This window comes from Medicago truncatula, chromosome 3 (assembly GCF_003473485.1).
Source record: "Medicago truncatula cultivar Jemalong A17 chromosome 3, MtrunA17r5.0-ANR, whole genome shotgun sequence".
NCBI classification, from domain to species: Eukaryota; Viridiplantae; Streptophyta; class Magnoliopsida; order Fabales; family Fabaceae; genus Medicago; species Medicago truncatula.
Window position 1 is genome coordinate 29,376,663 of NC_053044.1, and position 27,722 is coordinate 29,404,384.

At 32.3% G+C, this 27,722-nt stretch overlaps 3 protein-coding genes and 1 non-coding gene across 6 annotated transcripts; 3 read left to right on the plus strand and 1 right to left on the minus strand.

The window, feature by feature from the left end:
- Positions 1 to 639: 639 nt before the first annotated feature.
- LOC25490936 (6-phosphofructo-2-kinase/fructose-2,6-bisphosphatase) lies at positions 640 to 10,143 on the plus strand. 3 transcript variants are annotated; one of them, XM_024779504.2, is made up of 23 exons: positions 642 to 1,030; positions 1,113 to 1,176; positions 2,106 to 2,401; positions 2,927 to 3,082; positions 3,358 to 3,567; positions 3,692 to 3,787; positions 3,987 to 4,085; positions 4,199 to 4,228; positions 5,005 to 5,058; positions 5,758 to 5,811; positions 5,893 to 5,970; positions 6,066 to 6,157; positions 6,235 to 6,292; positions 6,375 to 6,449; positions 7,078 to 7,125; positions 7,412 to 7,509; positions 7,938 to 8,013; positions 8,671 to 8,733; positions 8,862 to 8,968; positions 9,105 to 9,173; positions 9,259 to 9,322; positions 9,424 to 9,489; positions 9,792 to 10,143. In XM_024779504.2, exons 1-23 carry the CDS (start codon positions 836 to 838, stop codon positions 9,867 to 9,869), a joined length of 2,226 nt encoding a protein of 741 aa, XP_024635272.1. In that variant the 5' UTR covers positions 642 to 835; the 3' UTR covers positions 9,870 to 10,143. The 3 variants fall into 3 exon arrangements, 2 of the variants coding, with proteins under 2 accessions (XP_024635272.1, XP_013460301.1); XM_013604847.3 differs by having other exon boundaries at positions 644 to 1,030; positions 8,862 to 8,953; positions 9,792 to 10,037; XR_005645136.1 differs by lacking the exons at positions 9,424 to 9,489; positions 9,792 to 10,143 and having other exon boundaries at positions 640 to 1,030; positions 8,862 to 8,990; positions 9,259 to 9,323.
- Positions 10,144 to 14,463: 4,320 nt separating this feature from the next.
- LOC112420605 (U6 spliceosomal RNA) lies at positions 14,464 to 14,566 on the plus strand. The gene has a single exon (XR_003010778.1). It is a non-coding gene; the product is annotated as a U6 spliceosomal RNA (small nuclear RNA).
- A 1,162-nt stretch (positions 14,567 to 15,728) lies between these two features.
- LOC25490937 (RING-H2 finger protein ATL63) lies at positions 15,729 to 16,690 on the plus strand. The gene has a single exon (XM_013604851.3). The coding sequence runs from the start codon at positions 15,855 to 15,857 to the stop codon at positions 16,629 to 16,631; it is 777 nt and encodes a 258-aa protein (XP_013460305.1). The 5' UTR covers positions 15,729 to 15,854; the 3' UTR covers positions 16,632 to 16,690.
- A 6,031-nt stretch (positions 16,691 to 22,721) lies between these two features.
- LOC25490938 (CO(2)-response secreted protease) lies at positions 22,722 to 27,501 on the minus strand. The gene is made up of 10 exons (XM_024778886.2): positions 27,281 to 27,501; positions 26,951 to 27,201; positions 26,824 to 26,869; positions 26,609 to 26,674; positions 25,529 to 26,048; positions 24,714 to 24,814; positions 24,367 to 24,609; positions 23,915 to 24,029; positions 23,648 to 23,822; positions 22,722 to 23,425 (listed from the first exon to the last, which is right to left on the minus strand). The coding sequence occupies exons 1-10, from the start codon at positions 27,478 to 27,480 to the stop codon at positions 22,866 to 22,868; spliced, it is 2,277 nt and encodes a 758-aa protein (XP_024634654.2). The 5' UTR covers positions 27,481 to 27,501; the 3' UTR covers positions 22,722 to 22,865.
- Positions 27,502 to 27,722: the final 221 nt, after the last annotated feature.

Genomic DNA, 27,722 nt, shown 5'->3' on the forward strand with positions numbered 1-27,722 from the left:
GTTTATTTTCCAAATTGTGAGCATTAATCAAAATTATTTTGAAATTCTTGATCAAAGTTTAGTTATTTCTGTAATTTTGAATCACTAGACATCACTCTATCTAAAAAATAAAGAATTAATACAAAATAAATAAATAATCCTAATGTATCATTCAGAATGATTTGAATAATAATTTATACCGTTCGTGACTATAACATGACATTGACATGAGTTCAATAAAAACATGATATCACCATAGTTTATTGTCAATAGCCAATGAGTGTGACTCAATTTGTTAAGCATAGTTAAACTTATGGCGAGGGAAAACCAATATTCGATCCCAACAAAACATATTATTGGGGAGGAGTAAAAGGCTTTAAGTTGCAACCTAAACAACAATACATAGATGAATTCTACGATCAGATAAAAAAATCGAAGTTTACGACAATACTTTGTGCAACCAACGAGAGTCAAAACCCTAATTTAGACTATTTCCTACCAAAAAAGTGTTTTCCTGCCAAAAATAACTCATAGTAGTTAATCAACTATTTTGATTGATTGACTTTTTTTCATTTATTTTTTGGTGAGAATAATGTGAGAGATTAGTTTATTAATTAACTTATTTTACAAGTATACACACTATGTGGTATGGTCTGACTCGAGTGGATCAAAATCCGCAGCATGATTTGCCATATTTTCCATCGACAATAAAATCCAAACATACTCACACCAACAAAAACACACCTACACACACATCCTCATCCACTATCCATATATCTATACATATATCTATACATATACATATTATTTCTGAGTCATCACAGACACACACAGAGACATACACAGAGACAAGAACATGGGAACTGGTTCATCAAAGCAAACAGATGGTACTTCAGAAGAAACCAAAGACAGAACAGATGATGATGATGATCAAGCTGGTGGACAACTATATGTTTCTCTCAAGATGGAGAATCTCAAACTCACTACTCATCTTGTTCCTCATGTTTATGGTTCTGTTCCTCTTGTTGGTTCTTGGGATTCTTCCAAAGCTGTAATTTTCATCACTCTTATGTTTTTTTTTTTCATTTTTGGGCCTTTCTTCTTTTTTGCTAATTTTCTTCATTTTTTTATAGCTTTCTATGGAAAGAGAATCGGTTTCAATGTGGGAGCTTAGTTTTGTTGTTCCACCTAATCACGGTAATGCTTTCTTTGCTTACTTTGTTTTCCGTAATTAAGCAGTGACACGAACATTGGACATGACAATATACTAGACACAAGTAATAATTTAAGAAAGTAGAAGTAATTGAATGTAATTACATATGTTTGATAAGTGTCAGACACCACAGATACATCTTTGATCAGAAATGTGTCAGTTGCTACTTTTACTCTACTTTTATGTTTGTTTTGTGTTTCCCCAGTTGTTTGTTTAAAAGTCAAAAGGTGTACTTTTTAACAACTTGTCAGTTTGATAGAGTTGATAAGTTACTCAAAAAACACATGTGGAAAAGAAATATTAAAATAATTATTATTATAATTTTAAATTTATTAACAACTTCTGGTATAACTTAGAATCAGCATATGCAGTTCATTCATTTTAGTGAATGAAGAATAAGCTTACCTTAATTTAGAACCTAGAAGATTTTTTTTGGTCTTGAACCTCCGGTTCCTGGGGAAAGGGGTTTTGGTAAGGTGGAGTTCAACTATGAGGTAGATAAGTAAAGTTTGACCAAAGATTAGTCTAATCAGGGTTTGAGAACCTAGAAGTTAATCTTATCCAAGTTATCAATGTGAACCACTTACAAGCTACAAGTTACTTATAAGTTAGAAGTTAATTAAAACTGGTTTTTTTCACTTGCTTTAATCCCTTTAATGTTTTTCCATTTCACGATGACTTCAAAATAGTATGGTCAACGAAACAGTGGATAATGTCTTGAGGTTAGAGAGGGCAGGGGGGGGGGATAATGGAAAGTGTTTGTTTCCTTCATTGTAAGTTCAGAATCTGGTATTAGGTTGATTTAGCCTTTTTGTGAAATAAATGAAGTTGGATGTAATAATTGTGGTAATCATTGAAGCAGTGTTTCATTTCTGAAGCTGATTGATTTCTTGATGTGGTATGGTATATTCAGAAACTTTGGATTTCAAATTTCTATTGAAGCCTAAGGACAGTGATACACCATGTTTTGTTGAAGAGGGTCCTAGCCGCCTACTTATCGGGGGAGCGCTAGGGGAGGATGCCAGAGTTGCGTTATTTAAGCTTGATAGCGGTGAGGTTCTTGAGTATCAAGTGTTTGTTAAAGCAGATAGGGTTTCTCCGTTTGACCTTGCGGCAAGTTGGAGGGCTTATCAGGATAATTTCCGTCCTTCGGCCGTACGTTGGATGCCTGATGTTAGCATAAACTCAGCACCTCAGACAGGTGGCGAGGTAAGACCAAACTGCTAGTTTCCAATCTGTTCTTTTCGGTGTTGTCAATCGCGGAAAATAGTGGTCTGTTCGACTTCTGCTACGCTACCGTGCTATAACACCAATATAGTTTCTATTTGACATCACGAACAATAACTTGTTCAAATTTCGCTACGCTATAGCGCTACTATAGACGCTATTTGATAAAACTGATTATTTTATCTCTTGAAAGATATCACAAATGAAAATTTAAAATTTCTTTCCTCATTTAACGAAGGTGTTTCTTCTGTTTCAAAATTCATATCATGCAAATGGTTTGAAACTCAACTCTTCTTCTTGTTGTCTACCTTCATTTTGCGCTGTAGACAAATCTTCTCTCTGACTGTATTTCTTGTGATGGTGTGTACATACAAGATATCTTGCTCTCAAAACCAATTATTTTTTTGTCATTGGTCATTTATATACTTAAGTTAGTTTCTCTTTTGGTTGTTCTATAAGTTAGTTCTTTTGTCAAGTGATTTAAGATTACTTTATTTTTTTGTTCAGAACGGTGCTTCTGCAGGTTTGGAACTTGATCTTGAGCATTATGTTGTCCCAGCCCCCTCAACCTCCGCAAATTCAGGCCAAGTATATGCAGCTAACATGACAGAGAATCCGCGGTCACTAATTAGTGGATCAGGCGGAAGTTCATATTCCAACAAGGTTCAACATTCAAACTCACATTTTAAAATTACAATCATGATTATCCTTTCTCGATGGACTATTCATTCCTTACAGATTAATGTAGGAACTTAATAGGATAATTGATTAATAATTGTATTTTGATAAGATTTTAATCGGTGCAAGATTGGCCAGATTTTCTTCACTCCTTAATTTTGACTAGCAAACAGATGCTTAAAATGAAAGTGCCATTTCCTGATGCTAAGTTGAAACATGTAAGAAAGTATGCTGACAGCTTATGTTGATTTTCCGACCAGGGGATGGAGGTTATTGTGCCGGATCCATCTAAGGTGTTTCAAAGTTCTGGAATGGCTGAATCCAAGTCAGTGGGAACATTTTCACCTCTGCATAGGCAGGATAGTCAAAGGGGACTTTTTGTTGATAGAGGTGTTGGATCTCCTAGACTTGTAAAATCTTCTAGTTCAAATATTTTCTCTAGTGATCTTAATTTGGGAACCGGTACCAAGGTTTGTACAAACGATTTTCATTTCCTGTTTAATATTTAAATTCATTACATGTAAACTAGCTTATATTATACTAAGTTAGGTTCTTCACAAATAACTGCTTGTATTCTTGCTTCTTTATTTGTAGAATTCAATGCCAGCTGCTGCTGGAGCTGTTGCAGCTGCAGCTGTTGCTGATCAGATGTTAGGTCTAAAGGAGGATAGACATTTGGCGATTGTCCTGGTATTATTCTAGAGTTATGAGTAATTACTGAATAATTTTCATAGTTTTGGGGCACTTAATTTTTTCTTCAAGTTGGAACTCTAGTTGAAATTAGATGTGATTCGAAATGCAAAAACATATATATCAAAAGCTGTAACTTAGTATATTTGATTTTCAGAAAATAAACTATTATAATTTCTAAGTAGTTTATTTTATGTAGGTCGGTCTGCCAGCTCGAGGTAAAACTTTTACTGCAGCTAAACTTACAAGATACCTTCGTTGGTTAGGTCATGATACCAAACACTTCAATGTTGGGAAGGTTGCTTGCATTCTTAACATATTTTTTCTTTATAATTGATATGCTTGCACCTAGTGGAAAACTGGAAATATGTCGAGTTTGAAGATTAACACACTTACTTTTGGATGTCGCAGTATCGTCGCCTCAAGCATGGAGCTAATCAGGTATACATAATTTCAACGAATCTGTTAAATTGTTTATGCCTTCTTATTTAGCGGATATCTGCATGACTACATTATATACTGTTTAATAGCACATAAGTTAGTATTTCAACTTTGATGCTTGGGAATTTGTAGCGCAAAGAAGCCCAACAGTTGTTGATGTTCTGTGGACTTCATGTTGATTTAAGATGGGATACTTGGTATATTGTCTCTTTTATGCCCTAGGTTATGACCATGATGGCAAAGACACTAGTTTTTGCGATCTGTAATTTTTTTAAGTCGTCTGACCTTTCCGTGGCAGAAATACACATCGGCTTATAATAGTAACTAAGCAGTTCAAGTTCTTCATCTATACTAGTATTCAGGAGGACACACTTGTCATTGAGTCACTTAACTTGAAAGCTTAAATTATTAAGCCGAGACAAAGTATAGCTTTTTAGAATTAAAACTCCATCACACCCTTCAAATTACACCGGACTGCTAATATTGACTCCGTGTAGTACTACAGTTTCCTCGTGCTTAACTTTAAATTTATAAATAAGATCGGACCTGGGAAAATTTTAAGTCTAAACAGTTAAAAAAGCTTTGATATTAGGGAAAGACCCTAAGAATGTACTTAGGAGTTTGGAGGTTAATAAAATTTTCAATATTTCTGCATGATAATGAGACGGTGGAAACTTGATTTTGTTCTGAAATGTTAGTTGTATGATTGAAATCACAATGTTGCACTAGCCTGTCATGTTTGCTTAGGTAATCTTTATTCATTCATTTCTTTGCAGGCTGCTGATTTCTTTCGAGCTGACAATCCAGAAGGCATGGAGGCACGTAATGAGGTAGTTTAGTCTTGATCTTTTTTGTCATTATTACTAGTATTATTTAATTTGATTAGATTAATCGAGTCTTTCAGTCTCTAATTTTTTTTTAGCTTGCATATTAGGCTATACATAAAATTCTGATGGTGGTGCTTGTATAAGCTGTTGAATCTTATTGCATTCGATGGACTATTTCAATTCTTAAGACTTGTGCATATAACAAGAGTTCTTTCTTCAGTTAGTCTTTCAAGAAAATATAATTTAAATCACACTCGAAATCTTTTCTTGAATAAAAATATAATTTAAGTTTGAAGATTCAAAATGATTCCTAAGTACTGCATGGTGCAAGCCCTAAAAAAGGATTAGATTGACATAGTTTAATCCTTTTTTCTATAGAGGAATGAGTTATATTAGATTGCAAAATGAATTAGATAGTAGTAATCATTGAATAGAAGAAACATTTTGAGCCCACCGGGTATTATACTTTTACCATTTTGTACATTTGGAATGAGTATGGCAGTGAGTAGTGACACCACCCAGCAAGCGTAGAATAGAAGGTGAAAAAAAAGTCACATCGGCTAATGTAACCTGTTAAGACTATTTTAACCTTTAATAGAATCCTGCTTTTAACATTTCATTTATAATGGAAGATTCTGATAATGTTGACACCGTGTTTACCTTTCTCTGTGTACATAGTTTTAATATATCACGTGCCACTAGGTAGCAGCACTGGCATTTGAAGATATGTTATCTTGGATGCATGAAGGTGGCCAGGTAAGTTCAATTTTGTCAGTAGTTTTGTTACTTTTATACATTCTTTTGTTTTATTTTGCGTAAGGTTTAATTTCGGTTTAGGTTGGGATATTTGATGCCACAAACAGTAACAAGAGACGAAGAAACATGCTGATGAAATTGGCTGAGGGAAAATGCAAGGTACTCCAGAAGAGCACGGTTAATTGTATAATATGAAAAGGATATATATATTTAACTTTGAACTCATTGTATCCATCTTTGTGTTTTCGTTGCAGATTATCTTCCTGGAAACAATATGCAATGATAGAAACATAATTGAGAGGAATATTCGTCTTAAAATTCAGCAAAGTCCCGACTATGCAGAAGAGTAATGTTTCATTTAAATCAGTGACATCATATCTTGATTGCTATGCGGATACATATGCAATTAACTTCCATTTGCAGGCCAGATTTTGAGGCTGGATTGGAAGACTTTAAAAATCGTCTAGCCAATTATGAGAAGGCAAGTTTTAAAATGTACTTTTCAATTTAATGATTGTTCTAGATGTGCTTTTTCCGTAATAATGTTGATTTCATATTACCAGGTTTATGAACCAGTAGGAGAAGGATCTTACATAAAAATGATTGATAAGGTCAGCGGACATGGTGGACAAATTCAAGTAAGTACAGCCTGAATCGACATTATTAACCCTTTACGTAGCTCATTATATGGCAAGTGTAATTTGATAGTTGAAAGGTGATAGAATGAAATAATATCAAACAAGAAATCCTTAATGTGATTAGCATAACTGTATAAGATGTGTCGACTATTGTTTGTGGTAATAAGAATTAAGAACATCAAAATTTAGCAGTTGAGTTTATTGAACGTGTTTTACCTCTTCCGGATGGGGTTTCTCATGTGATATGTCTGTTCTGTAAAGACTCAGAAAGTATTATTGCTGTGATATGAAAGTATTAGGGTCCCAAGCTAGCAGCTCGGTTGGTGAGCTGAGGGACACTGAGGGAGTACTAATCAAGAGGTCCAGCCGTCCAGGGTTCAAAAACCCTGGAAACTAACAAAATCCACACTGACATAAAAACTGATAAGTTACCAGGTTCAGATATACCACAGTAGAAAACAGACGAGCTTGGAGAGACATTAGTTAGTGTTAAAATTATGTTGATTGGTGGAAAATTTACGGTGGTTGACAGCGTTGTTAAGTACCTGTGTGTGCGCGCGTGTGCTCTACCTTTATTGTTTCAAGTGTGACTTTGATTTGTTAATTATTCCCAACTTCTGTGGTTTAGGTGAACAATATCAGTGGCTACCTTCCTGGACGGATTGTCTTTTTCTTGGTAAGCTTTTCTAAACCACTAAGTTAATGGAAGTGAGTTTCAGTCTTTCGTTTTATCGTCTGAAGATATAAAGTTCCTTACTTATTACTCACATATTGCATCGCATTTATAATTGGGTTGGCCTTGGAAAATGTTTTCTTTTTCAACTTCTTACTTTAACTTTTAATTACAAAAGTACAACTTTGTTTCTTGTTTTTTGAATTATTCGTTAGGAAATGTTGAAAACAATATACTACTTGTTTCTTCTATGTCATTTTCATACATTTCTACGTAAATACGTTTTCAGGTAAATACACATCTTACACCTCGCCCAATATTACTTACTCGTCATGGAGAAAGTCAGGATAATGTGAGAGGCAGAATCGGAGGAGATACTGCAATTAGGTATTTTCCATGTTTTTGTCTATTCAGTAGCTATATCCCGTGTAAACTGTAATGCTCAGATTCTGGAGAATATGGGATGTAGAAACAGAAGGGATGTGAAAGTAAATGAAAAATCTGGTTGCTATTCTGATCAATATATTTTTGGGACCTTTAAGCTTCGATGTCTTCTTTTTCTAACTACCCTCGCTTTGTATAGAAATAAGGCTTGTAGTCATCTACTTCTTGTATTGTAACACGATTGGTTCCGTATGGATTATTAGTTAATCCATTGGGCTCTCTCAGTCTCTTACCAAGATGAAATAGTTCTAGCTCGTGTATCTTTGAATCGTTGCTTCTTCACTCTCATTTGTCAATGTGATATCTGGTATTTCATGAATTGCTTTCAATTTAGATGACTAATCATAACACTGTGGAACATGTTATGACAGTGAGAAAGGAGAAATTTATTCAAAGAAGCTTGCCAACTTTGTGCGAAAGCGTCTCAAATCAGAACGGGCTGCTTCTGTAAGATTTTTTAATTGTTTAGATTCAATTGCTGGCTTTTTGGCTTTTTGCTTGGGACATGTCGAGATCCCACATCGATTAGAGATATGGTTCAAACAGTTCTTATAATGCTTGAGAACTCTCCCCCTGAGCAAACTTTTGGATCGTGTTAGGTCAGACCTATCCAAAATTCTGAGAGCTCAACGATTGTATGCAACTGACACATGAGAACTGTTATTCTTATAGGGTTGTGGTTGGGCCTCATTATGCTAAAGTTGCATGAATATTCAGTATGAACTGTGACAGAATCGCATGGTGAACATGCTAAACATAATTTAGAGTAATAGAATGTTTTTTAGGCCACATTTAAGGCATACCTATGTAAAAGGGTGTACCGATCTCCATCACTTATTTACCATTAGATTTAATTTGTTTAACTGATGAGTCAGATTTAAAAGGGTATATTTGGTAACATTTCTTGTCCCTTCCCCTCTGGTAAGCTGCATTGAAATTTGTGACGATTTTTCATATCTCCTATACTATAACAGCATTTTCTTGTACATGTTGGAAAAACATAACGCCGAATCAGTTCTGATATCAGCTTAGTTCATTTATAAAATGTTGTTGACAAATACTGAAACGATGAGTGATTTTTTATATTTGTAACTGGTGATCTAGATATGGACTAGCACACTGCAGCGAACTATTCTTACCGCAAGTCCAATTGTTGGATTTCCCAAGGTCAGTGTCACTCACCGTTTAACTAACGGTTGCATTGCATGCAGTCATGTGTTCATGTCAGGAAAATTGAGTTGTCACATTTACACATTATTTTGTTCCTGCACTTATAATCTTTAAATGTTTGTTAGATTCAATGGCGTGCACTTGATGAGATCAATGCTGGGGTTTGTGATGGTATGACATACGAAGAAATCAAGAAAAACATGCCAGAAGAGTATGAGTATGTCGCGAACTTGTAAACTTTCTCTCACTTGCAAGTTGAGTGTAACTAAAATACCAGATAACAAAAAAAACTTAGTATGGAAGTTTTTATGCGGAATAAGGGGTTTATGTTTAAATGCCACATTTAATTTTCATCCCCCTCATTGTAGATCCCGAAAGAAGGACAAGCTTAGGTATCGATATCCCCGCGGGGAGTCATATTTGGATGTTATTCAAAGGTTTATACATTTTATCTTAAAAACATTATTTAAGTCGTCAATTCAACTTGTTCAATAAAACTAACTTTTAGTGCCAAAAATACAGGTTAGAACCTGTAATTATCGAGCTTGAACGGCAACGAGCTCCTGTTGTAGTGATATCTCACCAGGTTTGTACACAAGACATTAAGCTAAATCTGTCCACATAAAGGCTCTATGGTTGAGTGGTTCTTCTAATCTTTGACATTCTTCCATAATTTTCTCATTTCAGGCAGTTTTGAGGGCATTATATGCTTATTTTGCGGATAGACCTTTGAAAGAAGTTCCACATATAGAGGTAATTTGTGGTTTCATATTTTTGCCCAGCTTTTTCACCTTATGGTTCAATTTAGATTAGGTTCTTGCTTATTGGAACTTAATTGATTGAAACACGAACTATTATAATGCGACCTTAACGTCTTCACAGGTTCAATAACCAGTCTAATTTTTAATATAACTTAGTGGTTGGACTCGTTAATGAATGAGTTAATACCGAATCAATCAGGAGCATCCGAGTTCGATCATTTCCAGATTGATTCGGCCTTAACCACTTTTGGTGTATGATGAATGTTTATCTAACTTGAGATTTATCATTTCCAGATGCCTCTTCACACCATAATAGAGATACAAATGGGAGTTACAGGCGTTGTAGAAAAAAGGTACAAACTAATGGACTGAAATTAATTGATGAAAAGTTGTGCTACGATTACTAATATTGTGGCTATAATAAACCAAATCTCCATTCTTCCAATTTCAAATTATTAACACAATGTAATATATTCCCATAAATGGACTACATTGTAAAAAGTTACCATAGCGAAGGGAAGATATAATCTTCAAATTCAATGTTATTTCATTTCAAGTGTAAATGAAGTCACTTACAGAAATATTACATATTGTAAGTTAGTGTTTGCATACTGTTTCTAGTGATATTACCATGCTTTCTTTTTCTCTTTCTATTCTTATTTCTATATTTTGATTCATTAACAAATGTTCAACACGTTTTTTTTTACAAAATTTTAGAACACATGTTAGCAAGACCCATAAGTTATTTTATATATTAGTCATTTATCCGTTGAAATTCAATTCCAAATCATATGAAAGTTATTCAATTCCTTATTGCAACCTTTTTTTTTAAATGGAAAAAAAAAAGGAAAAAAAAAAGACTCAAATTAGGATCGAACAAACTCAACGTCCACGACATCTGCTAAGAGAAAAGGCCATATTAGGGGGACTTCATACAAAATATCAAGATTAATATCACTTAGAGCACCTTTTTTAACTAAAAAATCAGCTGCAATGTGTTGCATTCACACATAATCTGTTGTAAATTAACCATCTAATCTCTACAAAGAAGATGCTTAATAGCCATGATCAAATTTTCATACTTGTGATGCACATTCAAATTCTTTTGGATGAGGTCAACAACAATATTTAAATCTGATAGACACAACACCTCCTTAAACCCAATATTCCAACACAACTTCAAACCATCGTATAATCCCAGCATAGAAAATGCCAAGTCCACTAATTTTCAAGAAGAAACCATGGAAAAAAGAACATGTAATATGATCACGAATAAAAACACCAAAACCTCCCAAGTTAAAATCGAGGATCACAGACATCAACATTGAGAGTTACTGAATCCATACTAGGTCATAGTCAAGTGACAATACGTCCCAATAATTCTATTTGCACTTTAATGTTTAAATAATTAAAACAACTGTGTAAAAAATAACAAGCACCAATTATTTCTTAGACCTTTTTGCATTAGGTCCCTCTTGATCAGTTGATGAATACCAATAAACAGTTGATACATAGTAGAAATTTGGAATGAGTCAGATTGCACGAGCCTATACCATACGGCATTCATGCTATGTCTTCTCCAAAATGGAAACAACACATCGCCGGAAGCATGCAGCAAAATATGGTGGAATCTATACTAAAATATACTGTTGTTAGATATTGGCATTTAGCCTATGTATAGTGTAGGATGGTCAAGGTGAGGTGAGGGAGAACGAGAAGAAAAAGTAATAATTGTGAAAAGAAAAGAAAAAGTTGATCTTGTATGGTTCCATTCCATTCACATGGGTCCCATGAACATCCATTTCTCTTTTTATAAAATAGTTGTAGTAGGGTCCCAATCTCCAACCCCACATTTAGACAAAAAAATAAATAAAAATACCAGCCCTATATAATTAACAATGCTTATAATGATGATGATAACTACAACAATCCAACAAAAAATGACAAAGAAAATTTAAATATATTCTTGATCTCATATGTCTCTCATTTAAATTTAATCTATATAAATCTTTTTCGTTCACCCGCACTTAATATGTATAATGATGTTATATACTTACGTTTAAGATGGAGATTGATAAAATTTAAGTGTGAACACTTCTTCCAAAGTTTTAATCTTTAGTCTGCTATTGTTCTCAGTTCTCCGAACTCCCCAACATAATCTTTATAAAAATATCATATAAATCTCTTTGATTTGCAGAGCATTTGGACCCTATAAGAGGTTACTCTGTTTGTGGCGTTTATGAATTGCTGATATCTAATGAGCATGTTCACATCCCTCCCAACATGGATTTAATATGGCATAAGCAGGTTCCCTTGAAGGTATCTGATTTTGCTTGACGAATGCTTCGTGATAGATTACCAAGAAAGACAAATTTGGCGCGGTGTCATTTCTCCATATATAGGCTCGCTATTATAGGGCGGGTTGTGGCCATCTAGAAGACACACAACATGTGTTTCTTCTGTGTCCTCACTTTGCTTCCCTTTGGCTGATGTCGTGAGCGTGGTCGGGTTTGATGGTGTCGACACTCAGGCTATTCACGATCACTTCCATCCGTTTATTTATTACACAGATGGTCTGAAAGCACGACGTAATTTTCTTCATCTCATATAACTTTTGTGCTCCTGGATTTTGTAGACCGAAAGAAATAATCGGTTGTTTAAAAATCATGAATGTACTAGTTATCAACTACTAGAAAAAGTTAAGTATTATTTTTCATGGGGGCTGAAAGCAAAGCATGTTACTTTTGTTTTCGGTACCCAAATGTGGTGGTTGAATCCCCTAATGTGTTTGGATATTGACTAGCATTGTTATCTTGTTACTCTTTGGACAACTTGTATTTTAGTAGTCTTTTTGACACACTTGTACTGAAAGGATTATTGTAATTTTGTTATTATAATTCATTTTAACTTGTTAAAAAAAAAACATTTCAGTTTATCTAGTTAATAAATGTCAATTCTAAGAGCATCTCTAATGTGCACTTCAAAAGAAACTCACTTTCATTTATATACTATTACCATTATAATAAATATTAATACAAAAATGGTAGATCTAAAATAATAAAAATGATATTTTTTTTTTGTTTTTATAAATGATGATAAGTACACAAATACAATAGGAAATTCATAAATATTTAGCTTTATATTTGATGAAAAACACACAAAAATGAGAAATACATAAATATAATGAACTACACATGACAATAAAAAGTATAATAATCAATTGATTTTCACATTATACATAAGTCCTAAATATTGTGTCTGATCAAGATATGCTTAATGTAGGTAGGGTCAGTGTTTCAACCAAGCATGTGAATTTGGTTTTTGATGAAACTAAAATTTAAATTAAAACTGGATGTTATATATGATATGGAAATTCTTCCAAAGTATTGTTAAAACTTAGAAATGTGAAAATAAGGTTAGTTTAGATAATGACACTATCTCACATGAGGATATTGTTGTCCAAGTCGAGTTTATTTTAGAGCATCTTCAATAGGGAAGTCTTAAGCATTTTAGATTTGATATTCTATGGGGTTTTATAAGATCCGGGATCTTACTTAAGATCTCCAATCTTAAGTGGGATCCACATTTTTTTAATATTAAAAAATTGAAATATAATGGTATAAAGTTATTGATGGTTGATAAGTGTGTCCCATTTAAGAAATTTATGTGAAATCTGGGTTGGAGGGATTAAGTATTTTACAATTAAAAAATTATAAATGAATGATGTGTACACGTGAGACCCATTTAAGTACCAAAAATGAATGTCTCACTGTAGATACTCTTAGTTTCATATAAATCATAACAGCAGATATAAATTGATGAAACATATAAAACTCTCTAAAATCATAACATTGTAATTTAATTGTTAATATAATATTATAATTATTTAAGTATTATTTAATTATTTAGTGAGTTGGATATTTCCATTATGTAATGTCATGTATAAATTGAGTTATACAGTATTATAGTGTGTTCGTTTCAAGTTTACTAAATTTATTTTTAGAAATAAGATTCTTTCGAACATAAAGATATGAATTTTATTCTAAGATATTTTAAAAAAGATGTTTGATAACATTATAATATTAAGGAGCCTTAAAAATAGGAAGATTCATAGGTAATTATACTAGAATTTATTTTCTTCTTTATGAGAACTTTATTTCCACCTTTTTTTTTTTGAGGAATTTTTTATTTATTTTCATAAATATTTTATACCCAAAAATAAAATTTAGTAAACTTGTAAAAAAACATAGTCATGTATATTTCTATCACTTTATTCTTAAGAATCTACTGATATAACAAACGCACCTTTATGAATATTGGTACACACTTTATTCATTTATTTATTAATTTTCTTAATTTATGTGATTAAATGAAGTGAGAATATTTTTATAGAGACAAACATATATCTAAACAATCCTCTAAAAAAAATATTTAAACAAAAACAACAAGGCAGAAAATGGGGAAGCAAGCTTCCCTTTCCGCGGTTTATTTGGCTTTTAGTGAAACTTTCTACAAAAATCTCAAGATTCATATTGACTCAGCAGAATGATAGGCCTTGCCTTGGGATCCCCTTTTTAAAATATATTCAAGTTACATTAACGGTTATGTTGATAATAATGTTCCTACAATTTATTGTAAAGAGGAATATGTGCAATAAAATACTCCATAAATAGTTAATAGTACCACATTTTTTTTTCTTCTTTTCAAGACCCTGATAAAATGTTCTAATCTATGTATAGAGACATATAACTCAGTTGATAGCTACCAAAAAAATTATTAATAGGGATCAAAGTTCGAATCTAGAATTCCTCACTTTTTCACATTTAAAATATGTAAATCTAATTATTAGATTATCTGATAAAAAACGAGACATATATACATTTAATATCCATTTGTATAAAATTGATATACAAATTATTCAAAATTCAGTAATATTCACAAGACTTAACAATTCACTTTCTTTTGAGTCCCTTCAAAGACATCTTATAAAATTAGAACAATATACAGAGAAGATTAGCATGACCCCTGCGCAAAAATTCATTTTCTTTTGGGTGAAAATACAAGTCGTATATTAACGATATATTTGCTAAAAAAAATACATGATAAATTAACTGATACAAACTAGAAAGTAGAAACTATATACTCTACAATATTACTATCATAGTTAGGAAAATTCTAACCAGTGTTTTAGGAAAGAAAACTAAATATAATATGTATATCTTAAAATTTGTGTATTTAAAGTTTTAAAAGTGTAAAAAATAATACTTTCAACGTAATTTTTTTTGTTTCTTTAACTAGTGTTTTGAAAACACTATTTTGCAAGACGCTTAATTTTTTTTTTCTTGGTCAAATAGTCTGGTGGTTAGAGTTCACACGTCGGGAATTCAAACTCTCATCCCTGTATGTAATATATATGTAATTCCTACCAACTAAACTAAATTCACGGAGAGATAGACCCTTACAATTATAATGAAACAGCACCACATGAATCTAATCTAATAAATAAAAAACTCAACAACTCTCTTATTCTGCTGCCGTCGCCTTCACGAGTCCTTTATTTCTGCTCCTTTTTCTCTTCACTCTCCCCATTTCCATGCATTATTCCCCATTTAACTCCTTGGACACAGGGTTTTCCTTTGACTTTAACCCCACTCTTTCTACTAATAAATTACTTACATATGCATCAGAAAACACAAATTGCTAACCATTACACGCAAATGTATCGTATGCAAGAGGCAAATCCAATATAACTATTTTATTTCATTTCTTGAAATGCTCAAAATATAGCCTAAAAAGTGTATAAATGACATTATTCGTCTTACAAGTCGATTTTGTGTATTGAATTACACAAGTTAAATTTTAAGATGACTTTAGAGTTTATCCAATATCTATGGGTCTCAAAAAGTAGTGGCAAAAGAGCACTAGCATCAAAATATATATTACTTAACACACATACATCAAAATATATAATTTAATTATTTTAAAAATATATTACTTATTTCTTTTTATTCTCATACAATTTTTTTTAAATATATGAGTGTGTTAAAATAATATGTCTAAATAGTTATGACCACTCAAAATTTCATTTCATTATAATTACTTGAACCACTATAGAGAGAACTGCCAATCTTTTTATGAAATTTATATATACCTTATCATTAGAAGAATTTTTTACTTAAATAGTCACAACTAGTGTTTTCAACTTCATTAATTCAAGTCTCATATATTTTATTCCATCGTCAAACTAACTTCACTTTCACGTCAACACTTTCCACATAATACAAAAATAACAACCACACAAATCACCTATCAAAAACCCTTTCATCAAGTCCAAATCTTTCTTCAAAAATCTTCACAATGCAAAACTCACCTATTCATCCAATGAACTCACTCAAAGAAATATTCCAAAACATTTTCTCAGATAATAGTAACATAATGCTTGCAGCTATCATTTCTTTACTACTAGTCATTCTCTTTGTTCTTCTTCTTCATCTTTATGCTAAATGGTTCTTAGCTCAAGCACATGCTCAAGCACAAGCTCGACGCCGCCGTCGCCGAAGAACAACTGTGACTGTCTCTGATGTCCTTGGACCTGCTAGGTTCCATCATTTCCACACATTCAACATTGAAGACTCACCTCTCTCTAGCTCACACACCAAAGGGCTTGATTCTTCTATCATTTCTTCAATTCCTATGTTTATTTATGCTGAGAAAAATGATTGTAAAGATGAAATTGAACATGAACTTGAATGTGTGATTTGTTTGAGTGGTTTTGAAGATGGTGAAATGGGAAGGTGTTTACCAAAATGTGGTCATGGTTTTCATCTTGAGTGTATTGATATGTGGTTGAGTTCACATTCTAATTGTCCTATTTGTAGAGCTTCAATTGTTGTGTTTGAGAATGATTCTTCAAGTGTTGTTGAAAATAATGGTGATGATTCTAGTATTGTTGAAATTGTGGTTGATGAAAATTCTAGTTCTGAGATTAGAGAAGGTGAACAAGGGAATGATAATGAAAGAGTGAGTGATACTGTTTCAGAAACTTCATCTTCATTGTTTGGTTGCTCTTTGAAGACAGTTTTCAGCAAAGTTTTTCCATCTTCCAATGTAAATGTTATTGAATCACAATCTTGAGATATCACTTTCATGATCTTGTCACTATATATTTTGTGTATATTACTTGAAATGTTGCAATTTTATTATTTGTTTTACTAAGTCTAAATTCAACTATCAAGTATACACAATTACAAGTAATTACTTCTATTATGCATCTTTTTCTTTTTCTTTACCCTCTTTTTTCTCATTGTATATAATTTCATAGTAAAGAGTTATTTTGGTCTATGTCTAGCGTTATTAGCGTAATCTCTGAATATATCAAAATTATAAAATGCAACTTTTATTAGTTAATTTGATTAGAAATGTGTTTTTTGTTAGTGGGTTTATTCCATAAATTACTAGTAAATGATATGTTTTGCAATTTTTATACATTAATTAAGGATTATATAACATATTAAATTTATGATGAGGAACATAAAAATGGGGCTAGAAAGTATAGGAACTATTGTAGTTGAATGTGTAGTAGGTTATTGTAGGGAAAGTACTAGGAGTCTATAGAAAAGACAAAAGAGAGAGTACTTATTTGTATTATTATTACCACTTAAGAGTTTGTGTTTGTAGCAGTGATGTGTATTGGTCACTCAAATGACATGATACGCTTTTAACGGCAATTGATTGTTGTGAGATCTGAAAGACCATAGTTGTGTTGTTTTCTGTCAGTCAGTCATCATCGACATGACCATAAACATGTGTTGTCAATCGGTTCCAGAAATCCAAGGGGTGAATGAGATGTAATTCATCACAATCATTAGTACCTGGATAATAAATTTAAGTAAAACACTCCATTAGAGATGTTCTTATATTAGTAGCATTTAAATTAAAGATTTTACTAATAAGTATCCTTAGGGCGCACTTGTTAAGGATTATAAAAGAAAACAATTGATAAATTCAACGTTAAAAAAGTTATGTTTTAATGTTTTAATGTGTTGAACACATAATTTTTAAGATAAAATATTCAATTTAAACTTCTTAAAAAATGTCTTAGGAGCATTTGTTAGCATTTTCTTTAATTTAAACAATGGAACATCAGTTTGTGGTGTAAACTCTACACCAATTGACAAGTTGATACATACGTGGTATAGGGCTTTCGTCTGTACCAATATTATCTAATTAAGTATAGTAAACTATCAATAATTTTTGGCTAAAATATGGTTTTGGTCCCTGCAAATATGCTTCGTTTTGGTTTTAGTCCCTGCAAAAAAAATTTGTTGTTTTTGGTCCCTGCAAATATGTCTCATTTTGGTTTTGGTCCCTGGCTCCACTTTTGTGATAATTTGTACACGTGTCACATGATGACTGAACCATTTATTAGAGAAATAGTCCCTGCAAAATATTTTGTTTTTGGAAATAGTTGTTTTTGGAAATAGTCCCTGAGGGACTATTTCCAAAAACAAAATATTTTACAGGGACCAAAAACAACAATTTTTTTTTACAGGGACTAAAACCAAAACGAGACATATTTGCAGGGACCAAAACCATATTTTAGCCATAATTTTTTAGAATTTCTTTTACCTGATGCGAGTCTCTTCAAATGCGCTTCGATGTTTAAAATCTCTTAAGATTTAATTAGTTAAATTAATTAATAGTGTAAAAAAGTAGAAGAATTATAAGAGTTTTTCTACTTGCACCCTAGTTAATCATGGTTGCACCTCAAAATGACAAGATTACCCTTTCATAAAATTTAATCTAAAACTAAGTTGAAGTAGGTCATATAAACTGAGTTTAAGTGTATATACTTAATCTCAGTTTAAGTAGGTTCATGTAAACTGAGTTTAAGTAGGTCATGTAAACTGAGTTCATGTAAACTAAATTTAAGTAAGTGTACCAACTTAAACTCAGTTTAAGTAGGTTCATGTAAACTAAGTTTAAGTAGGTCATGTAAACTTAGTTTAAGTAGATCATGCAAACTTAGTTTAAGTGTACATCTAAAAGTTCAATCTTATTCAATGATTATACGTCATCTCAGTTTAAGCATGCACATGTAAACTCAGTTTAAATAGGTTCATGTAAACTTAATTAAAGCAGGTTCATGTAAACTCAGTTTATGTAAGTTAGGTCATGTACACTCAATTTAAATTTAAGTAGGTCATGTAAACTCAATTTAAGTAGGTTCATGTAAACTCAGTTTAAGTAGGTTCATGTAAACTCAGTTTAAGTATGTTCATGTAAACTCAGTTTAAATAGGTTCATGTAAACTCAATTCAGTAGGTTTACATGAACCTACTTAAACTGAATTTAAGTTAACATTGCCAATGTAAATTAAAACCGTAATCGTACAGTGCATCAGTGCAGTTGAAGGAAAAAAATTGAAACTAGCAAATAGAAGAAGATATTCATTTACTTATATCCAATTGAGTATGGATGAAAAATATTTTGATTCACTCTTTAATTTTCATGGAGATTGATATTGAACATCAAATTGTTTGATCGATTGTGGGGTGAAAGAGGGTGAAACTCACAATGAATAAAATTAAGGTTTTAAGAAAATTTATATAAAAGGACAATTTTGGTATTATAAAAAACTTTTAAGAAAATTTGGGTGTAACCAGAAAAACATGGGGTGTAAATAGAAAAATATAATAGTTGAATGGAACAAACTAGCACACACTTCCCCATTTTTTTTTAATATTCACTTTTCTTTCAATTTTTTTCATCGGTGTCATTTTATAAGTGAGATACTCTTTCTCCAAGCTTTAAAGTGATTTGATGCAAAATGTATTTAGACCACCTGAGATTTTCTTTTATCTATTATCTATTACTCAACATCCTATTCTTCTTTTTTTGATCTTCACTTATCTTGGTTCGTCAATTCTTCTAAGTGGGGAGGGAGGGAGAGAGAGAGAGAGAGGGGAAAACTAAGGTTTATCAAAAGGGCGGATCATTAAGAATCTTTGTTTCTAACACAGTGCAGTTAGTTTTGATCATAATTGAAAAGTTTAATTTTCATGCTTTGTCGATGTAAATTGTTTTACAATAACCGCTATGCACTTCACAATCAATCTTAAATCTTATATATGACTTTAGGAGTGTTTGATAAATATGATATACTCCTTATGTACAATTAAGGTGTGGTATAATCACCTAAGTTGACTTTCATGACTACTTATGTATATTACTAATGATTACGTTGTTATTACTAGATGCTAATCCTAACCCTAATGCAAACTAACCCTATATGTAATGAGATACACTTTCGCGCATAAAGGTACGTGTATATTCTTACTTTTTCAGAGGTATTTGAAAAAATGACGGATATTAAAGTTCCAAAATTCTAAGTGTGTTAGGTACCATCATCTATTGAATCTTAGAACGACATCAACTTATTCTCCCTCTCGGTAGTTCTACAAACGGGCAATCCTATCTCGCCTAACTTACCAAGGATGTAAGAAGAATAAAGTTACTATTATGATTTAAGTCATGAAGTCACTGTGTTTCCCTAGCTAATTACTGTGGGCCGTTATCTTAGTTATTTCTTGATTCGGGTAGGTTTACACCAATATTAGATAATGTCACCTTCCTAAGTACCGTTATTTCAGCGTAGTTCACTTCAGAGGAGACAAATGTTATGCAATAGTAAAATTAAATAGGATTCATAAAATAACTGAATAAAGAACTTAAATTAAATAATCCAACAAACAAAATAGAGGTTCATCTTAGAACCCTACCCTAATAAGGTTTATTTACTCATGGTAATTAAATATAAATTACAAAATAAATAAAACATACCCTAGAAACTTCGAGTGAGGAGAGAGACTCCACCCTTGAAACGCTTAGTGTTTGCCTTCCTCTTGAGCCGCTTATTTCTTAATGAGAAATAATAAGTGAGAGGTTTGGTACTTATAGGCAAGTTTCCAACTGAGTTTGGGTCGAAAAACTAGGCTTTTCTACTAAAAATAGAAAAAGCAGTTTTGACTCGCTCCCATCATGCTCAAGGTGCATGGTTGGGGCGTATAGGCCATTTTTCTGTACGCAAGGCACATGTCACACACTCAAGGTGCATGACCTGTGCTCAAGGCACATGAGTGTATGTTTTTGCGCGTAATTGTCTGTTTTTTCATATTTTTGGGCGTTTGCTTCCATATAAGATGTCTTGGGATTTGGAAAAAGAATTTCTCCCTTTGTAATGTCTTCCAAGGCTTCTTGAATCTTCATTCAGTGCCTTCCCAAAGTGTTCACAAGTTATCAAATGTTTTGCTTTACCGATTTGCATGATTTCTTCTTGAATTACATCAAAACACCATAGAATTGCTATGTTTCGGAAAAAAAACTAGAATTATATGACTCAATATAGAAAAATTACAAATGTCCCGAAAACCATAGACAATTGTTCTAATACTCCTCTATTCTAGATGAAAACTAACTGAAAATAATTGAAAAATATGCTAAGAATAATGTAAGATGACATGTCATCACTCTTGTTCTTCAATGGCTTTTTGAATGATTTCTTTTGTAAAACTAGACCAAAATTTAACATAAACTTTCTATTCTACTGCTAAAATGATGTTAATTGATGGCTCAAAACCTATATTATTTCTTGTCACCAATATATTAAGTCCCTGTGATTACTTTGTTCTTCTAATTACTATTATTATAGCCTGTTTGATTGCTCCTTTGGATAGCCTCAAACCATGACTTTGGAATTCTGAAGACAAATCCAAACATTTACTATGTATTTTAAGATTCTCATTATTTTTCTCAAGGTATACATAACCAATAATCACTTATCATTAGAACGGCTTAATTCGATACCTATTTGGTTTCATTTTTTAATCTAGTTTTTTTTTGGTGATTTTATTTTTCTATCTAAGGAGTTGTCTAGATATATGGTATTTAACTGGTTGTGGTGTTCTTTGATGGATATAGTTGACCCTATTTAACGAAATAAGATATCATTGATTGTTGTTGTATCTTGTTTTTCATTGACTCAAAGTATGTTTAGTTCTCATTATTAAATGCATTATGCACGAGTGTTAAGGATTTTGATATTTATTTTTTATTTGCCATTTTCATACCAAAAGCTGTCTAAAATTATGACCATAACCGGACCTAGGCATAAGCCGGGGTACGATGGCCTAGGACCCATGCCTGCAGGACACAAAAAAAAAGTTATGAAGGGGGGCGTATATAGAAATACTTGGTCAAAATGGGGTATATATAGCAGTAAGGGTAAAGAGGGTACAAACAGTTACAAGACTTCAGCCCATCAGCCGTTTCACCTTTTTTTTATTTTATATCCCATCAGCATTTCATTTTCACACCCCCAACCCAACGCTTTCATTTTCACCCCAACATTTCATTTGCGAAAACACAAAACTTAGAAGTAAAATGTAAATCACATAATATGTACTCATTCCTAGAGACCAAATTTGTTTTTTTTTATTATTTTAATGACGCTTTTTAGTGTTTCAAATTGAAGCTAACCTGAATTCGTATTTAGATTTCTTGATACAGTATGACTTTCTTCATGAAAGTTTCATGTTTGAGACGTCAAATTTGGTCTTATGTGATTTTTGATAAGTAACATATCATATTTTATTAAAAAATGATAAAAAGTTGTCATGTTACTGAGTATGAGGAAAGTATGAGGATAATGAATCTCTTTGAGAAATTTAAGAGGTAGTAAATGAATTGAATTATCAAATCAGATAAGGAAACTTATATAAAGTTTGGTATGTCTACTATCGTGTTACTTAGTTTTGTTTGGGTTTGGTTCAGTCCATCCAATTATTTTTGTGTTTTGTTATTCTTTTTTATTAATAAAGACAAGATACATTTGACACACGATGTTTTGTAGTATCAGCATAGTTGGAATTTCAAAACATCGTATTACAGTGGTTGCCATGATTAATGCATATCCCATTCACTATTTATAAGAAAAAGTATGATTTATTATATAAGGGGACCATTTTCTCAAACTTGGCTTAAGGCCTATAAAATGCTAGGAACTGGTTTAATTACCACTTAACCTTTGACTGGATAGACATTTATATGGCTGGGTTTGCGTCCCAAAGCCATGTTATGTGAGATGCAAGTATTTCTTCATTTTGTTTACACTTGCTTATACATACATTTTTGTTGGGATACAAATGTAGGCTTATTCTAGCAAAATATGAAAATCATGTGTCCTTAACTCATTATGCAGTGTAGGTAGAAAGTAAATTTTGAGAAATGAAAATTACAATAAACTTTAAATTAAAAGGCATCTACAAGAACCATGTAGCTTGTATTTATTAATTGTTTCTTTTCATTTAGCTACACAGTTAGTACAAAAGGACTTCGAACACTATACTTACCACTTCTCCAAGTAATGAATCCAAATAGATCTTCCTTGAGTGATGTTAAATTAGAGGAGAAAATAACTTGATAGCTTTGTTTTTTGCTTCTTTTTGTAAATTGAAGCTTCTCCGGAATCAACTGGACTTTCACCCCACTCGGAGCATTGACGACGGCTGAGTAGACTATTTCCTCCTCTTCACCGACGTTTGTAACAATTCTACTGACATTCACCGATCCTTTCCCACCGAAGTTAGAGATTGCGATGGAAGGGTAATTGATATTGGAAATATGATCACGCGTCGAATCCTTAGGGCAGTTGAAACTATCAGGGACAGTTTTTGAAATAACCTTAATGGTGGTTGTGTTATATCCTATATAACACAAGAAGTTCAAGTAGTCAATGGTGCTGGTTTCATAAACGAGCCCTGGTTGGAGTGGTTCAGTTGTTGTTATCCCCCCAGCTCCATAGTCATAAGGTGTGGCAATTAACCCTAAATCTGTTGCAATGGGACCCTTCATATTGTTAATTTGAGTTGCTGCATTTAGAAAGAAAAAAAAGAAGGAATTTATGAGTTGATTGGTAATTATATATAGGATCACATTTCCTAGGTCATTAATTTGATTGAATCTTTTTATTTCCATTTTAAACTACTTAACTTGTGCCCTAAGGGCACAAGTTAGCATAACCCTAAAATTAACTGATCCGCGAGACTATAAGTTTATGAATGATCACTATAATAAAAAATCAAAATCCTTACCGGAGGTCATGATGGCTGATCTGATTGCAGAGGCACTCCAAGTAGGGTTCCTAGATTTGATGCTACCTGCAAGGCCTGAAACATGTGGGCATGACATGGAAGTTCCAGTTTTCATGCTATATGGTGAGGAAGTCCCTGCTGCAACAATGTTAACACCTGGTGCTGCAATATCAGGCTACAAAGAGAGAATTTTTGGTCTTATGTAGTTATGTGCATTGATGATAGTTATTTATAATCCTATCTATATATATTGTTATATATAATTACCTTGAGAATATTCTTTGAAAGCGATGAAGGCCCTCTACTTGAAAAGATTGCCACCATAGGTGCAGGTTTATATTTGATTATTGTAACCGTTGGTAGAATTGTTCCCATTGGATTGCTTCAGATTAGTTACATGCAAAAATACAATAAAATTAACTATGATTAGTTTCCACCGTTGATTTCAATCTCAAACAAGATTGAAAATCATATTCTTATACTAGGTTTTTTTTTTTTTTTTTTTTTTTTGTGTAATTAAAGATGATTTATAATAAAGATATAATAAAATTATATGTAACAAATTTACGTATAATTTTTTGATGTAACATATACCGAAGAAATTTGATTGGATGTTAGTGTAAAATTAACTTAAATTGAACTATGCATATCCATTAATCTTGATATATATTATAATAATTTTTATCTAATATAATAAAATAAAAAGTATAAAATCTTACCTTGTTGAGTTGATGTATTGTATGAGTATGGAATTATCTTTTGGTCTTACCACAGTTGCTGGAAATTTTGCATAATTATTTACAACAGCTCCATCTTGATCACTAATATGAACAAGCCCTAATCCACCTGCCTTTTGCACTGTCTCAATCTTGCTAAAAGTTGGATAAATGTCATTTATAGCATCACATATGACAATCTTTCCTTTGACTTTTTTCTTGTCTAATGAACTTGGAGAACATTGCCTACATTGACAAATTTTTTTTTTTTTGTCTAACTATCAAACTTTGCAATTGAGGGATTATGATTATGCACAAAAAACAAGTTTAATATTTATTCGTTTTCATACCTTGCTTCAGTTAAGTCAGCGGTCTTTTTTTTGGCAGATTCTCCAGTTATCAATGGATAATTAGGTGATTTTGAAAGAGGAGAGAAGTTTATGGCTTGACCCTATAGTAAAACAATTATACCGAACATGACACAACATAAAGAGCATAATTCATGTACAATATAAAGCCCAAAAGAAAAGAAAAAATTACAAAACTACACTAACACTCCTATACATATAAGCTTCAAATAAGTTATTAAAGAGGAGATTTTGGAGCTCCGGAGATAGATCCTCAAGAATTCTTACATCTTTCAAACTCTGGTTAAGATTAAAGAAAACAATTCTATTTAAACAATAAAATGATTATCTAACACGAAGTTAATTTTTTTTAATTACTTTGTTTTTCTCTATTCACTTTAAAAGTTATATAATACATTTTTTATGGTGTTAGATGTTGACTTTTTGATGTTCAAATAATAATTTTTTTTATTAAAAGAACAACATGCTTTTTAATAACATTCATCCACACATAGTATTAAAAAATACAATTGATAAGACGCTTTCTCCCAAAATATGACGAAAACCAACCTTATTTTACCCCTGCTTTTGGCTTGCATTTTCAAAATTTATATTGGAAAAACTATAAATTAAATATAAATCAAATATATCATAAAAAATGTTTTTTTTTTTTTGACAAAATAAACAAAATGTAAATCAAATTAACTACAAATACGTATTTATTTTTTTGTTTTGAAAAATAAAACTCCCAAAAATGCTATTACCCACGACAAAGATGTAAAAAAGAAACATTGCATAGTGAGTGCGGTAAAGTGTACCTTGACAACTTTGTTATTACCCAAGACAACATTGGACTGAAAGTCACGATCAATGGTAGTGGCAGCAACCGTTAGTATCCAAGGAGCGTCATTAACAACTGTACTTTGCTCCGGTCCAGAATTCCCAGCAGAGCAAATCACCACAATGCCGCGCTCTACAGCATGGAAAGCTCCAATTGCTATTACGTCCGTTTTCAAGTCAGGTTGGGGGTCTGGAGACCCGCCAAGGGAGACTGAAAGTATATCAACTCCGTCAGAAATTGCATCGTCGAAAGCCGCAAGGATGGCAGAGCCAGAGCAACCAAAGTTGCACACTTTGTAAATTGACAACCTTGATCCGGGGGATCCACCTTTTGCCGTTCCTGCTGCAAGACCAAAGTATGATGCACCACTCACGACGTTCCCCGCCGCGGTTGACGCTGTGTGGGTTCCATGCCCATGCATATCCCTTGGTGTGCCCGCCACATCGTTATCATCACCTCCATCAAGGTTAGGGTAATACCTTGCTCCTATTATCTTCCTAAAAATGAAATGAAAAAAAGTAAAGATAAAAATTGTAACGTCTTACTCTTATAGACCCCACAAACAAAGTAAACATATATAAGGTTCATTTGATTTTGGAGTAAAAATTCTAAACAATTAAAACTTTCGGGTTCTTTTTTATTTGAATTTTGCAATATTTTGTTACAAAATCTGAATCAACACATTTTGCAATATTTTCTAACATTGTATATTTTTTATGCTATTAATGTTTAATAACTAAAAAACATATAAATAATATAGAATATTTAAGATAATACTACCAATATAGAATCTACAACACATGCCCTAATGATTGATTTTCAACAACTTGAAATCGATAATTAAACTAATTCAATTCACGTTTGGTTTAGATCAATTTGGAACTTAATATAAAAAATAAATCAAATAAATAAATTGGTTTGAACTGACTTTGCATATCTATTGGAACTTTTTTTTTTCTTAATATAAAAAATAAATCAAATAAATAAATTGATTCTTTTGGTGCTAAAATGATTTTTATTTTCTTGGGGGGTAGGGGATTGGCATTTTTCTACTTACCTGTTACAGTTGGATGAGTTGAAATCTTTTGATGTCATGCAGGTACCATTCCAACCGGTTGGAATACACTATTAAAAAAACAAAAATTAGTGAGGGAAAACATGAAATCCCTCTCTAATTCCGTCACTAAATTTTGCGACCAAGGAATTTGTGAGGAATTTCATTTTTTCCATCACTAATTTCCCTCGCTAATTTTGCTTTTTCTAGTAGTGATAGGACCCATTTCCTTGTCTGAAAAACTTGGTGCTTCTGGCCATATCCCTGATTAATTCACTATTCATATGTTACGTACATTACATACATGCATACTCTTTTTATATCAATAGTTAAAAAATAACGAACCTGAGTCTAACATGCCGATTACAATGTCCGATGATGACGGTGTGGAACTAGAGAGTGTGTTGTCAATTTCGACATAAGTTTGCGAATTGAGAAAATCCCAAGAACGTGTTGTGTGAAGCTTTAGGATGGGATCCAGAAACACAGACACAACTCCAGGTTGTTGAGCAATTGAATTTGCTTCATTTTTTGATAAACGAGCTGCGAAGCCTGAGAATCCGTATTTGTAGTTGTGTACTAGAGCTTTTTCATTCCTAAACCATTCACATCAATAATTGAATATCATGATATTTGTGTTTGTGTTTGTGTAATTAGTGTTAATTAATTAATTACCTTCTTAACACCATGTTTAAAACATGATCATGATCTTTACGAAGGGAACCATTAGTTGAATCCACACCTCCCATGTACACAATATAAACTTGATTTTCATTCTTTGGTTGAGTAGCTAAAGATGATTTTAACTCTCCAAGAAGGAAGAGAGAGTAAAATGTTAGTATCAAGAAAATTGGATTTCTTTTCATGTTTAGCATTCTTTAGATGAGTATGCTTGTTAGCTCCCACGCTCACAAATTTATATAAGAAGCCATTGGACGAATTAAAGTAAATAAATTAGGATAAAAGTATTTTAGAAGAAGTAAACACAAGCGTATGAATATCAATGAAAATTATTTTAAAAGAAGAAACAAAAATTAAAAACTCCAGCTGCATGTTGTCTTGCCATAAATCTAACCCACTAGTTTTAGGAGTCTTTTAGAAAATAAAGCAACATCAT